The sequence below is a fragment of the Peromyscus maniculatus genome, chromosome 9 (genome assembly GCF_049852395.1).
Source record: "Peromyscus maniculatus bairdii isolate BWxNUB_F1_BW_parent chromosome 9, HU_Pman_BW_mat_3.1, whole genome shotgun sequence".
Classification (NCBI taxonomy): Eukaryota; Metazoa; Chordata; class Mammalia; order Rodentia; family Cricetidae; genus Peromyscus; species Peromyscus maniculatus.
In genome coordinates this window covers 9,926,179-9,939,227 of record NC_134860.1, presented here as the reverse complement: position 1 = coordinate 9,939,227, position 13,049 = coordinate 9,926,179, and the positions used below count along the sequence as shown (strand labels likewise).

General features: G+C 56.9%; 1 protein-coding gene across 8 annotated transcripts in view; it reads right to left on the bottom strand.

Annotated features, from left to right (window-relative positions):
* Positions 1-834: 834 nt before the first annotated feature.
* Positions 835-13,049, bottom strand: part of Arhgap22 (Rho GTPase activating protein 22) — a 170,180-nt gene continuing 157,965 nt past the window's right edge. For 5 of the 8 annotated variants that reach the window (XM_042284296.2, XM_015995633.3, XM_015995634.3 and 2 more), the window contains 6 exons: positions 12,417-12,624; positions 8,534-8,666; positions 7,717-7,790; positions 6,605-6,726; positions 3,603-4,488; positions 835-1,425 (listed from right to left, as the gene is read on the bottom strand). In XM_042284296.2, coding sequence (XP_042140230.1) covers positions 1,197-1,425; positions 3,603-4,488; positions 6,605-6,726; positions 7,717-7,790; positions 8,534-8,666; positions 12,417-12,624 — 1,652 coding nt within the window. In that variant the 3' untranslated portion in view covers positions 835-1,196. Of the gene's footprint in view, positions 1,426-3,602; positions 4,489-6,604; positions 6,727-7,716; positions 7,791-8,533; positions 8,684-12,416; positions 12,625-13,049 lie in introns of those variants that run through there. The other 3 variants (XR_013042209.1, XR_013042208.1, XR_013042210.1) reach the window with 3 other exon arrangements.

Sequence of the window (13,049 nt, the reverse complement as noted above, 5' to 3'; positions counted from 1 at the left end):
CTTAATGACCTTTTCATATGGTAATCAGAAACTGGGTTACTTTCATGACCTCTTTAGTCCCCCACCCTCTCCACACCCCACTCACCAGAGGTTACTGCTTAAGTGGGAAGCAAGAGGCTACACATGTAGACACCGAGAAGAAGAAGCAATGGCTGTGTGTGAGGCCAGTCCTCTCCCAGCCAGGCCTGTGTGATGATCAGTCTTTATTGTCTGCTTGACTGGATTTAGAAACACAGCAGACGGACCTCTGGGCATTTCTAGAATGTTTCCAGAGGAAGGAAGCCCCATGGGCAGTGGCTATGTGACCAGCTGTCTCAGGTTCCCATTGCTCCAGCTCGACCAGCTCTCATGCCACACCAGCTGAGGGCCTTCCTAAATGGTTTCTGCATTTTGTTGCAGCTACCAGAATCCGTCTGAGCTGCCTGTAGGCTGGGAGTGGGGTAGGAGGGGACTCTTGAGGTCTGAGGATGTCTAGAGGAGTGGGTAGATATGGAAATTATGTGGCCAGTCTCACTCCCAGATCTGGAAGGTGGGCCAGACCCAGGATAAAGTGAGAGACACCCAGAGGACCCACCAGCTCCGCTCTCCTGCAGGCCCAGCCCTCTAGAGCAGAGCTGAACCCCTGCAGAGGAAAGCAGGCTACAGAGGGCAGCCCAGCGGACCTGGCAGGGCAAGAAGTAACCACAGAGGCTCTGAGGTGGGAGAGCTGAAAGAGTGGCCTCCCCAAACACAGTGCTGGGACCCTCAGGGAGCTTCACCGGGGGACACTCAACCTTTCACTGGATAAACTCCACTTGGCACAGACGTGAAGAATGAGGCTGGGGACAGGCACCATGCTTTCAGAGCACATTTAATAAGGAGTGAAGTTCTTGGCGGCAGCCCTGCCCTTAGGTGCCCTCCTTATGGATGGCCACTGGGGGTTTTTCCTGGATGAGGGGCTAATGCTCATCTTGGCACTGTCCCCTCTGACACCTGCTGGGACCCAGAGTTTTGGAGAAGCATCCAGATCCTGCCTGGACTATGTGCGGTTCTGACAGTCCCTGTGGGCTGTCAGGCTCTGTCTATTTGGCGCTTGGGGGCAGACGGCCCTGCTGGTGGCCTGGCCCAAACTTGAAGCTTCTGGCTTCCTCTGCAGTCGGTGGCCAGCCCTGCAGGGAGAGTGAGCAGACATATACAGACATGTATTTCTGCTCCCTTCACTCAGGGGCTCTGGCCCCTCTGGTCCCAACAGTCAAGCTCCCCAGGGTGGCAAAGAACTCCTCCATCTCCCTCTGCAGCAGCTGGTTCCTGCGCTCCGCGTCCTCCCGTGCCCGCTCTGAGTTCCGCAGCTTTATCTCCAGCATGGCGTACTTCTTCTTCTCCTGGTCCAGCTCCTCTTCCAGACGAGACATCTGCTTCCGCAAGTCAGCACTGCCCTCCTCGATGCTGAAAAATCAAGAAGAGGGAGTCTCAGACTCCAGCTGCAGGGACGCTGTCACAGCAAGAATGGCCCTGAGTTTCACCATGGCAGAGAGGTGACAGGAGACAGTGGGGGTCAGGGGTCCGCTCTCACAGCCTTGCCCACTCCTGCAAGCCAGTGGGGCTCCCTACAAGGAGGCTTCCTTGGACTTGTGACCCAGAAGGGCCACCCTAAGGATGCCTGCCTTGGCACTGGGACTAGCAGGATCCCTGAGCCCTCACTAGCTAGCTGTATAACCTTTTGTCCCTCTGGCCCTGTCAGCTGTCCTGGTGAGGGACCACCTGCCACTAGCAAGAGGAGCAGCGGCCCCCTGACCTTTCTTCCTGTACTCTTACCCACACCTCCTGCTGCTGCACACAAATCCAGAGGAAATGCCTGTCTGCCCTTCATGTCCTCTCTGGGGCACCTCCCATGAGCACCCTGCATGTCTAGCAATCTCAGAGCCTGCACAACAGTCTGAGCACCATGGCATTGACAAGCAGATGGCAGTGGACCTAGCGTCTGCTGAAATGCAGAGGTGACTCCGCCACCCACATACTCCCCAGAGCACTGTAGTCACCACACAGGGACAATTTGCATGCAGCAAAGCACCAGGAAACAGTGTGTCTATGGACTGGATATCGGCCTCCCTCTGCCCCCAGACACCGAACACAATGCTTAGAGAAAGGTGGCCTCCCTTCACCAGAGCAACAGGCATGCTATCCGAAAGGGGACCTCACGGAGGATGGCCCCGAGGTCTCACTAGCTTCTCTTCTGTCCCCAGCCCTCCTTTGCTATCCTCTCCTTGCTTGGTCCTCCCCTCCTTTCTACGCTGTGCGAGAGTGACCCTGTCTGGGCTCTTGGTGCTAAGTCCTCCTGTTAAGCTCCTGACCTGTTCATGAGCATCTCCAACCGAACAGTCCCAACATGGAGCTCCTGACAGCTTCCTCAGGTCATGCCCTGTCCCATCTAGTTCTCCTGCCCAAGGAACACCTGCCTACACAGTCCCTCTCTTCAGCTTCTAAAACCTGTATGCCAGATGAGCTCTTCCCACCCATTAGTGAGCCAGGCTCATCCAATCCATCTTCAGAACACGAGGCAAAAACTCCTGTTTCTCCCATCTCCGCTATTGCCCCTGTGGCCCATGTCACCCCCATGGGCCCGGCCTCCTATGGCCTCCTAATTGGTTCCTACTGAACCTCCAGGAAGCTTTCTTAGGAGCCGAAGTCCTTGGGACACTCCATCAACTTCTTCACACCCACTGTCCTCTGAACAAGTGCAAGCATCATCCAGGTTAAAAGGCCCCGCCTTACTTCCCTGCTCAAGGCTGGCACAGCAGCTCAGAGGCATCCTTCCCTAGCCCCACCCCAAGCCTTCCTACCCTCTCCCGAAGAGGCCCCCTTCCCTCCCAGTGTTATTGTCCCTTATCCACTTCCTAGCATGCCATTGTTTCTCATGAGTCTTGTGCGTGGTCTCATCCTGACACCCCCAAATAAGAGTGAGGCAGGGAATTCTGGTGAGTTTGCGACATAGCCCCCAGCATCCAGAGCAGTATCTGTATTTCACACACAGAAGAGTCTCGTAGGGACATACTGGGATGGCAGAGACTGGATAACAGGAGGCAGAATGGGGCTCCATGTGTGCCAATAGAGGCATATTTCCAAAAGCCTGCTGGGTGGGACAAGGCACAATATCCCCTTCTTTCCTGTGCTAGAGACCACCCTCATTACAAACTCTCCTTCCAAGTAGCCCAGGCCACTCTGTCAGAGTACAAGGGCCTCCACTGTGTCCCCTATTCTTCCCAAGGAGGGGGCCTGTGTAGTTAAGTAACAGAGATATCAAGGCACCAGGAGTAGGCTGGTTTGCACACTGGGCAGCCCTCTCTGTGGCCACCCCCAGGGCAGAGTCGTCCAAGGCTCTGTTCTCACCCACGTGGTCCTGGAGAGCCACCTGGCTCCTGACTCCTGTTCTACAGACCAGCTAACATTCTCCCTTGTCCTGATGCTCTCGGTTGGCATTTGTGGAGGCCTGCTGGCTGACCCACTCCAGACCCCGAATATCCTAGGGTCATTTTCCGGGGAAAGCAGCCTGGAGGCCGGCTGCCCCGAGCCCTGCCCTGCCCCTTGAAGCTGTCTCAGCAGCCAGCCTACGCTGGGCCCTTTACCTTTTCAGGCTCCTCTCGTACTCAGTCCTCTGTTGACACAGCTCTGCCCTGAGCGCGGCCACCTGGCCCTGGAGAGCCCGGCAGCGGCGGACGTGAGCCTGTGGGGGGCTGCCAGGGTCGTTGGGGTCACTGCTGCCGCTGCCCGCACATGCCTCGTCCAGGCCATGGCCCAGGTCTGGTGAGGCCCTGTGGTCCTCACTGCTGCTGGGGAGGGGAGAGGGCTCAGGAGCCCACTCGGTGTGTAGGGAGCTGCAGGCGGAAGAGTCGCTGGCCCGGCAGGCTGTGCAGCTGCTGATGGAGGCCTCTCGGGAGGATGAGGCTGCAGACCACGCCATGCTGGCCATGCTGGCGGTGCTAGGAAAGTGGCTGGACGGGGGCACGTTGTCATAGGTGGAGAGTCTCTGTACTGAGCCTGCATCCTTGAGGCGGTCCCCCGATGAAGCCCGACGGTGGCCGCGCAGAGAGGAGAGCCCGTTGATGAGCCAGTTCCCACCGGAGGAGACGATGGGTACCTCTAAGGACGAGCTGCCCCCCTTTGGGCTCTCTGACCGTGACCCCTGCCGAAAGGAGGACTTCCAGCCAGGCAAAGTATGCATCCTCTTCCCAGGGCTGGTGGCCGCTGGGCCAGTCTGGCTGCCAAGGCGTGGGGGAGAAGTTCTAGAGAGTACTGCTGCGGCTGGCCCATCCAGAGATGAGGTCCTGTGTGTGGGCAAGCCAGGGCTACCAGGCTCACCCTGGCGGTCCCTGGGGACCTCCTCGGAGCCCCACTCTACTGTGCTCTGGGCCGTACCATGCGGTAAAGCAGGTTCTTCGAGGGAGGTTGCGGTAAAGAGCTGTCCGTGTTTGCGGATGAGGACAGTCATCAGATGCTGAACCAAAGACGTGCCTGTGAGAGAGAGGAGAGGCTGGCAGTGAGAGGTCCAGTCCACGCCTCAAACACGCTCAGTCAGCTACAGCTCAGACACGGGATGCCTGTTCCTGCAGGGCACCTCCACGTGCATCTGAGAGAGGGACTGTCATACGAGCCAGGGCCAGGCTCAGACAGGACTGTGCTCACAAAACCCCTGGGCATGGAGGAAGCATAGCGCTGCCCACCTAGGAGAAGGGAGGTGCCATGCAGACACGGTGCTCATCAAGGCCACAGGATGATGGGTGGCAGGATGGAGCTGGAAATCAGAGCCTAGTAGGTCAGAGTGCATCAAAACCCAGCTTCTCCTGTGCTTGCTATTGCTGCTGCTGGCTGGGCTTTAATGAAGACCCTCTGAGGACACAGGGCTCTGGAACAGGGTACACACACAGGCATGCATGCACGCATGCATGTACACACGCACGCACGCACGCACGCACGCTTGCACACACATGTACATATGTCTATATCTTTTTAAAAAATTACTTATTTGAGGGCTGGGAAGATGGTTCAGTAGTTAAGAGCACTTTTCTTTCCTGCAGAGGACCTGGGTTCAATTCCCAGCACCCAGAGAGTGGCTCATAACCATCCATAACAAGAGTTCCTAAGGATCCAATGCCTTTCTTTGACCTCAGCAGGCACAGGCATGCACATGGTGCACAGACATGCATGCAGACCAAACACTGATACACACTAAAAAAAAAATTAAATAAATATATCTTTTTAAAAGTACTTATTTTATGTGTGTGAGTATTTTGCCTGCATGCATTTATGGGCATGGCATGTGTGCCTAGGACCTGTGGAGGTTAGAAGAGAATGTCAGATCCCCTGGAACCAGTTACTAATCGTTGCAAGTTGCCATGTGGGTGCTAGCAACCAAACCTGGGTCATCTGCAAGAGCGGCAGATGCACTTAACCACAGAGCCACGGCTCTAGCCATGTGTGCGGAGATATGTATACACATAAACGCACATATGCACAGTGTTGGCCACCTAACCCCTCCATCATCCCAGAGATGCAGGGCTCCCATGGCGATGGTGTGGCGCTCAGCAGTAAGGACACGGTCATCCAAAGGTCAACAGTGTCTACTCCATAGCTGTGCTCCCTCCAACCACCCACAACCAAATACCAGAGTTGGGAGGTTCACTGAGGACGAGAAAGACCATGGCTGGGCGGACGCCACCGGGAAATCCAGTGCCCCAGGAGACCATGGCTGGGTGGACGCCACCGGGAAATCGAGTGCCCCAGGAGGTACTTCTCAGCCAGAAAACTGGGCCCACCCAGACTGGGCTGTGTGGCTGCTGCTGGCCTCCAGGTTGGGACCCATGTCCTCAGTCCTAAGCCAGGACTTCAGGAGTGTCCCCCACCAACTAGATGTGAACATGCTGGGCAGCAAGGTCCTTCCTTACACGGGCTCTGTTGGGGACAGTCTTCCCAAAGGCCTGTGCATTCGGGTTCTTGTTTCCACTGGCCTCTCTCTACACGGGCCCTCTGCAGGCTTGGCTGACAGGTCCCTGGTGAGTCATCTCACCTCGCCTGGCCTCCGTTTCCTCATCTGGGACTTAAGGACAATTATCACACATAGGCCGGTGTGAGGACTGCGACTGAATGGCCCAGATGAACTGCAGCATGGAGGCTGCCTAGTCCTCCCCTTTCTCACCTCTTTTCTGAGAGCATGTCTCCTGGTGTCCAGGCTGGCTCAAACTCCCGGACTGAAGTGATTCTCTCCCCCACCCCCCTTAGCTGCATCATGTTGCCTTTTTGAAAACATCACTTTCTTATTACTTTTCACAAAAGAAAAACTCCCTGGTGCTTGCACAGGTCTGTCATCCAGGAACCTAAGACAATCGCCTCCCTGTGACCGTAAAGCAGAACACATCTGTGTGGGCTCAAGGACAAGGACTCCTGCTTCCCAGCTGCTCTAGCCTCTCTAGCCACTGGCCATTTTAATTGTTTCCAATAACCAGCTGCTACCAGCCACAAGGGGATGGACGGAGGGAAGGAGGCTCTGTCCTCGAGGCGGAGACGGGACATTTAAGTTCTTGTCCCCTGGCCTGGCTCTGAGCTGTGCTTTGGACACTGCCAAGCCTTTTACCTTCCATGATGGTCACTGGATCCTCTATCTGAGGCCGAAGGATGTTAGGGCCGAAGACTGTCGCCAGGTTCTGGACGCTCATCTTGTTGACATTTGAGTGGGCCTGCACTTCATCCAGAAACCTGCAAAGGAGAAGGGAAGCAACTGGAGAAGCAGCAAATCCTGAAGCCCGACCTACTGTGAGCTCCAAGCTCGCCCTACTGTGGCCCCACCCACCAGACCACACCCTACCAAGCCCAGCCCACGCCTACCTCACCTAGTCCACTCTATACTACCTAGCCACCCACCGCACTGACACTCCTAGCCACACCCCTCAGATACACTTACCATACCAATGATGCCCACCCCATACCAGCCAGCCGCCCGCCATACTACATGCTCTTCCACAAGCCCCATCAACTCACCATACCACACCCCGCACATCTATGCTTCCGTGCATCCCCATCTGTCACAGCTACGAACAGCCAAAGTCCAGCCACATCCGCACCAAACCCACCCCATCCATACCCACTCAGCTACACTATACCCAACTACCCACTACACGATCATCCTGCCTCCAATACCCAGGCATATCCCATAACCACCCAACCCGCACCTGCATATATTCCTGTCCTCTAGCCACACCCGCTACCCCCAGCCCCACCACACGGCCCCATTCCATCCACACACTCAGCCAGGCCTCCCAGGCTCTCCATGGCTATCGGGGACAGTCAGCTGCACCTTATGTGATCAGGAAGAACGCTCCTGAGATCTAAGACTACCACGAGAAACGAAGGCCAAGGGACAAAATACGGTCATCCTTGGTGCAAATGCCCCAGAAGCCCGGACCCCACTAAGCACTGTGTGAATGTCATTCCTGCAGGCCCCTACCGGCGCCCAGAACGCGGCTACATGAGCGTCTATACCTGTGGGGAAGGGAAGGGAGAGGTACCCAGGAAGGCAGGGCAGGCTCCTTCGGAAAGGATTCACCGACCGCCTTCTGTGCTCTTCCACGCTCCTTGCCACCCCAGCCCTCGGTGAGGGAGGCAGTGCTGAGAACGTGCATGGCCCCTCTGCCAGGTTTTGTCTCTCTATGGGTGGAGGGAATGAGCAGCTCCAAACAGGCCACTTACCTGCAGATGTATCTGAGCAGGTTGTAGTTGGCCTGAGGAAGGTTGCTCACTTGTTTAGCCAACTCCAGAGTCCCCTTGTAAAGGAAAGAGAACACAGAGTTTCCAACACCAGCAGCAAGGCCTCCTCTGACCGGAGGGAGACAGGACAGGAGGAGGGAGGGATGTGTGACCAGTCCCAGCTGACCTCCTCCATCCCTCCAAAGTGTGGCTGTGACCTCTTGAGGAGACTGATTTCATGTCTGGGAGCTGGAGTGAGGGCTGAGCCTCTGCAAGGCCACAGAGGAATGTCTCAGCTCACTTATCATCGGGGCACAAATATTTGCCAGATAACACCTCTCACCCCCACACAGTCACAGAGAAGGCAAACAGTCTTTCTGTAGCAGCAGCAGCCGCAGCTCAGAGCTGCAGACGACTCCAGCAAGGCCAGGAGGCAGAGGGGGGAGGGGAGGGGGCTGATACGGGTCCTGGCAGCTGCCTCAGAAACAGGTAACAGGGCTCCTTGGTCTCAACACTGTGCAAGCCCGGAAGCCTGAGCCAGGTGTGGGAGACAGCGGTGAAGCAGAAGGATGGTGTAAGGTGGCCAGAACTGGGTGCCCCGTGTTAAGAGGGATCTGCATTCCACCCCGCCCCTCTTCTACTTCTGTGAAAAGCATCCGAGGAAAACTAGAGTCCCACACAGAACGCACAGCACTTGGGGGCCCTCCTTCCCCCCCACAGCAGCCCTCCAGTCAGGACCTATGCGCCACGGATAAGTCTTGACTGCACAGGCCTGCTGCCCCCCAGCCCAGCCCCAGGATGTGTCCCGGGAGGCACTGACCTCCCCCTCGTCCTTGGTGAGCAGCTGGGCGCAGCTGAGGAAGTCCTCGTACCTGGCGAAAGGGATGACCGGTTCTGGGAGCTCCCGAAGGTAAAGCTTCAGCAGGGAGGCCACTGTGTGCACGTCTGTGGTGCTGGGAGAAAAGGGGACCTGAGTGAGAACAGGACCCCAGGAAGTTGCAGGACCAACACATACACTGTACCTCACATGAGACCAGGGCAGTACCTGGTCTCAGGTCAAGGTGTATGCAGACAGCCAGGCTCCTCTGGAGCCAGCTGCCCCGGGTCAAGGTCAGACCCAGGCTACCTGCAAGCCCAGGCAGCTGGGCCCCTGTGGGGAGAGTGAGGAGAGACCGAATCTCCAGCTTGGATCCACTCATGAGCCCCACACCACTGGCTCAGAACCTAGTCTAGTGTCTAAGGGGTGAGGAGAACTCTCTTTGGTGTCCCCAGTGTGGGACTTGGGAGATGTTCTGCTGCAGAAGCCACAGGGCATGGTTGTTCCGCTCACGACAGTTGCTCAGTGTGGAAGGAATTACCTGTGACCTGGACCAGCTTCACAGGAAGCTCTCATGGAGTACAGCCAAGCCTTTGCTTGAACTTGCTAAGTGCCCAGGATGAACCTTGGCTGAATCGGGAAATCTGTATCAGAGGGACCCCATCAGGGCTGACCTCCCTGCAGAGAGCTGGCATCTAAGTACTGACTGGGCAGCTGAGAGAGAGGTTAGGTCCTTGCCTCTGGTCTCAGCTCCTCACTCCATCTCTAGGGCCTTGGATGTCCACAACAGGACTCAGTCTCCGCTCCTGGCTCAGAGATGCCTAGGTTGAAGCGGGGGCAGAGCAGTGGAGGGGTTCAAGGGTATTCCCAGATCAGGCTCAGTTTCTCTTTTCCTATCTAGCTGGGCTCTGCGGGGCAGTTCTGGCCACAGCTGGCACCTCATCTAAGCTGGCACCTCAAGCTACACCTGGGCCCCAGGAGACTGTTCTAGGCCCTGGCTTTCAGACCCAGCTTAAAGTTCCACAGAGGGGGCACTCAAAGATGGCCTGGGGCCAGCAGACCTTGGCTGTGCTAATAAGGTGACACTTGGCCATGGCCATGTACCACACTGGCATCAAAGCGCTAGGGTCCTTGTGGCAGACCTTTGAGATTATGGGCTTCCATATGAGCACAAGCACCCAAGATGCATCCATGCAGGTTTCTCCCCTGGCCGCCCCTCTCAAGCCAAGTGTGCCTCTCCTGGCCACTGCCTTCTCCTGGGCCGCTCTCTCTGTCCACACTGGAGGCCAGTGCCCTTCCCAAATGAGACTCCCCAGGGTTAGCAGCTGCTGCTGCTGCCTCGGGGGACAGGAAGTGGGACTGGTACCCGCTCCAGTCCCCAGACCTTCCTGCCTGCGTTCCTGCTCAAGCCCCCTCCCACACCACCCATCACCCAGAGACCTGCAGCTCGGCTGAACCCCATGGCTCGGCTGTACCCCATGGCCACCGCTCCTCACACTCCAGCGCCCTCATGGCTCCTCTGCAGCCTTCCGTCCCCACTCACGGCTGCTCTTTTCTTTAACCCTTGGCTCCAGTGTCCCTGAATCCTCTTCCCACACCGCTGTGAACCCACTGCACCCCAACACATTCTCACCGGCACCAGAGCGTTCCAGGCCGACGGGCCTGCACTCATCAGCCTGGGAGTCTCACAGCGAACGCTACATGCAGCTGGTGGGCTGAGGCAAGGCCCAGTGGGTCAGCAGACTGCTCTGGTCAAATCAGCTGTCTCCACGGCCCATGCCTCCACCTGCAGCTTCCCATCCTCTCCTTATTCCCAAAGTCACCCTCTTGCCCATGACAAAAACAGCATTCATCATTCATCCAGAATGAAGGCATTGCCTCTCACCTGTCTCCAATCCTGGAGAGAACACACACACACACACACACACACACACACACACACACACACACCCCACACACACACCCTACTGATTCACAGGCTCTTATCTGTACCCCCACCGTCTACTGGCTTCCTAATCTATTCTCTGTGTGTGTGTGTGTCTATCTCTGTTTGTCTCTCTGTCTCTCTCTCTGTCTCTGTCTCTGTCTCTCTCTCTCTCACACACACACACACACACATACACACACACACACACACACCCATGGGGCTGAATTCTCCTATGCAGAAAGAGTAAGCAGATGAAAAGGAGTTTTGTGGTAGAGAAAGACCAAGGCCAGAAGCAGTGCCTAGAGGCAGGCTAGTGGGGTGGGGGTTGGGGGGTGGCACAGCCCAAGGTAGAGTACGTCCGGGACAGGGAGCCCTGTCACGCAAGGCCAGCTGGTTGGTGGAAGGAGGACTCCCTGTGAATGAGCTGTGGAGAACAGAGCTCCAGTGCTCACAGTGAGCAGATGGGCAGGGGAGCAGAGCCCTTGGGCCTCTAAGAGTAGGGGGCAGTGAAGCCCTAAGGTGTCCCCACGAGTGAGCTGAGGGGAACAGAGCCGCGGAGCACACTGTGAACAGGGACAAGGCAGCAGAGCCCCGGTCCCTGTGAATTGGTGGACACAGCTCTGTAAGAATAGCAGAAACTGGGAGAGAACGGTCTCAGAAACAGTTTCTGAAGCACTGCCCCTGGGGGAGGACACTGCTGACCTGCCTACCTGGGAGAAGGGACTGTTAAAACCCCAGGAAGGGGGGGCCACGATGGAAGGGGCAGAGCTGCAGCCTGGAGCAAGGAAGGGCCTCGTCATGCTGCCAAGCTGAGATGTAGGTCTACGGAGCTTAACTCAGGGACAGGAACCAAGCTGAGCCCAGCTGGCACCAGGCATTAACACAGAGGCATGGTAAGCTGATGACATTAGAAGGTGGCTTAGGCAGAAGCCTTGGTACCTCGCCAGGAGACCCCAGTGGGTTTGAATATGGCGGTGTGAGGTCTGACACCCTTCCAGTGTGTCATCCATCACTACAGCAGTGTGTCTGACTCTGGGCATGTCTAAAAGCCACTGTTCCCCACGAGCTTCTACAAGCTGTGGACAGGGCTTCACAAGGCTCCAGGTAAAGAAAGGGACTCCATGCCCAGTGGTTAGTCCTGAGCGCCACAGCTAAGGAAAGAAATGGGAACCCTCTGGTTACGGCCACGGGTCTGGGAAGAATCTGGACAGATGACTGTTGCACTCGGTAAGACCAGGGAAGCCGAGGGCTGTGAGCCCTGCACGGCTTGTCTTGTGGCCGAAGGAGCCTCAATTTGAGCAGAGATGCCAGAAAGGGCCAGGTTTGGTTTGATGGCTTGATACAAGAACGCTGCGCAAAACTGACCTGTAATGAGTGGGATCCCGGCAGAGAGAAGGGAGCTCACACAAGCCCACAGAGAGGCACGCCCCACGCCCCGACTCTCAGGCCCTGGGCCGCGGATGTGGTTGTCTTCCCCTGGCTGTGGGAAAGCCTCAGTGACGAGTACAGATCCAAGGTGGGCGGAAGCGACTATCTACCGGTCCTAAAAACCTGACTGAGACAGCTCAGCGGCCATGCCGTCACACCGTTGTGGAAGCTTGGGCTGGGCCGCTGAGAGGAGAGCCCGATGCAGTAAGCCTAGAAGCCTAGATGCAGCTGTGCCTAAGCCACGCTGGCCGGGCAGCTAGCTGAGGCCTTCTTCCCTCTGCCTGGGTCAGGGAAGAGCTGTGGGAACTACCACACGGCTGACCTTGTTTTCGGCAGACAACCTCAAGAAGACCAGGGGACCAGCATGATTCTGTGCCCTCGGACTCTGCCCTCTGAGCAGACTGGCGAAACGTGTGTGAGTCATATGGGCAGCCGGCACACCAGGCTCTGCTCAGAAGCTGGTGCCGGGGAGGAAACTACGGGAGTCTGAGCAGCTGGTTCCACCTATACCGCCCCGTCCCCAGAGCTCACCTGTCAAACAGAGGCTTCTCCCCACAGTCGAAGGAATCCTGCAGGTCCCTCACCAGGTTGGCCTGGCCGGGCATACGGAAGAGGCCCTCTTCACTGAGTCCTCGCTCCCGGATGAAGTCCACACACTGCTCCACCAGCAGAGGTGCCAGACGGGGACCATACTTCCGCTCATGGTGCACTGTGTCCTCCAGCCGCTGCCCAAAGATCCCTGGACACAGAAAGGGACTGTTCATACTTCCCTGACACTCTGATCAATGGCGGGTGAAGGGTGTCTGGGGCAGTGGAAGGCAGAGAGAGAATACTGTGTGTGCCAAAGGAGGCTCTTCCCAAGGAAGCAGATTATTAGACACAGGGAAGGCACCCCCAAGTGGGCTAGTGGGGGCTGTGAGGGAAGCAGCAGGCATGCAGCTAGCCTGGCCTTTAGGGCTTGTCCGAGTCAGGAGAAAACGGCCCTCAGGAAGCATTGGGTTGGTGGATTTGGAACTCACTCCAGATGGGAAACTATGCCATGCCCAGGCACAAGAAAATGAGCAGATCCCTCACGGGTCAGTCTCCTGGGCACTGCTGCAAAAGGGAGGTAAGAGGCACAGCTCCCAAGATGAGACTGTCGACACACTGATGTGCAAACAGCAT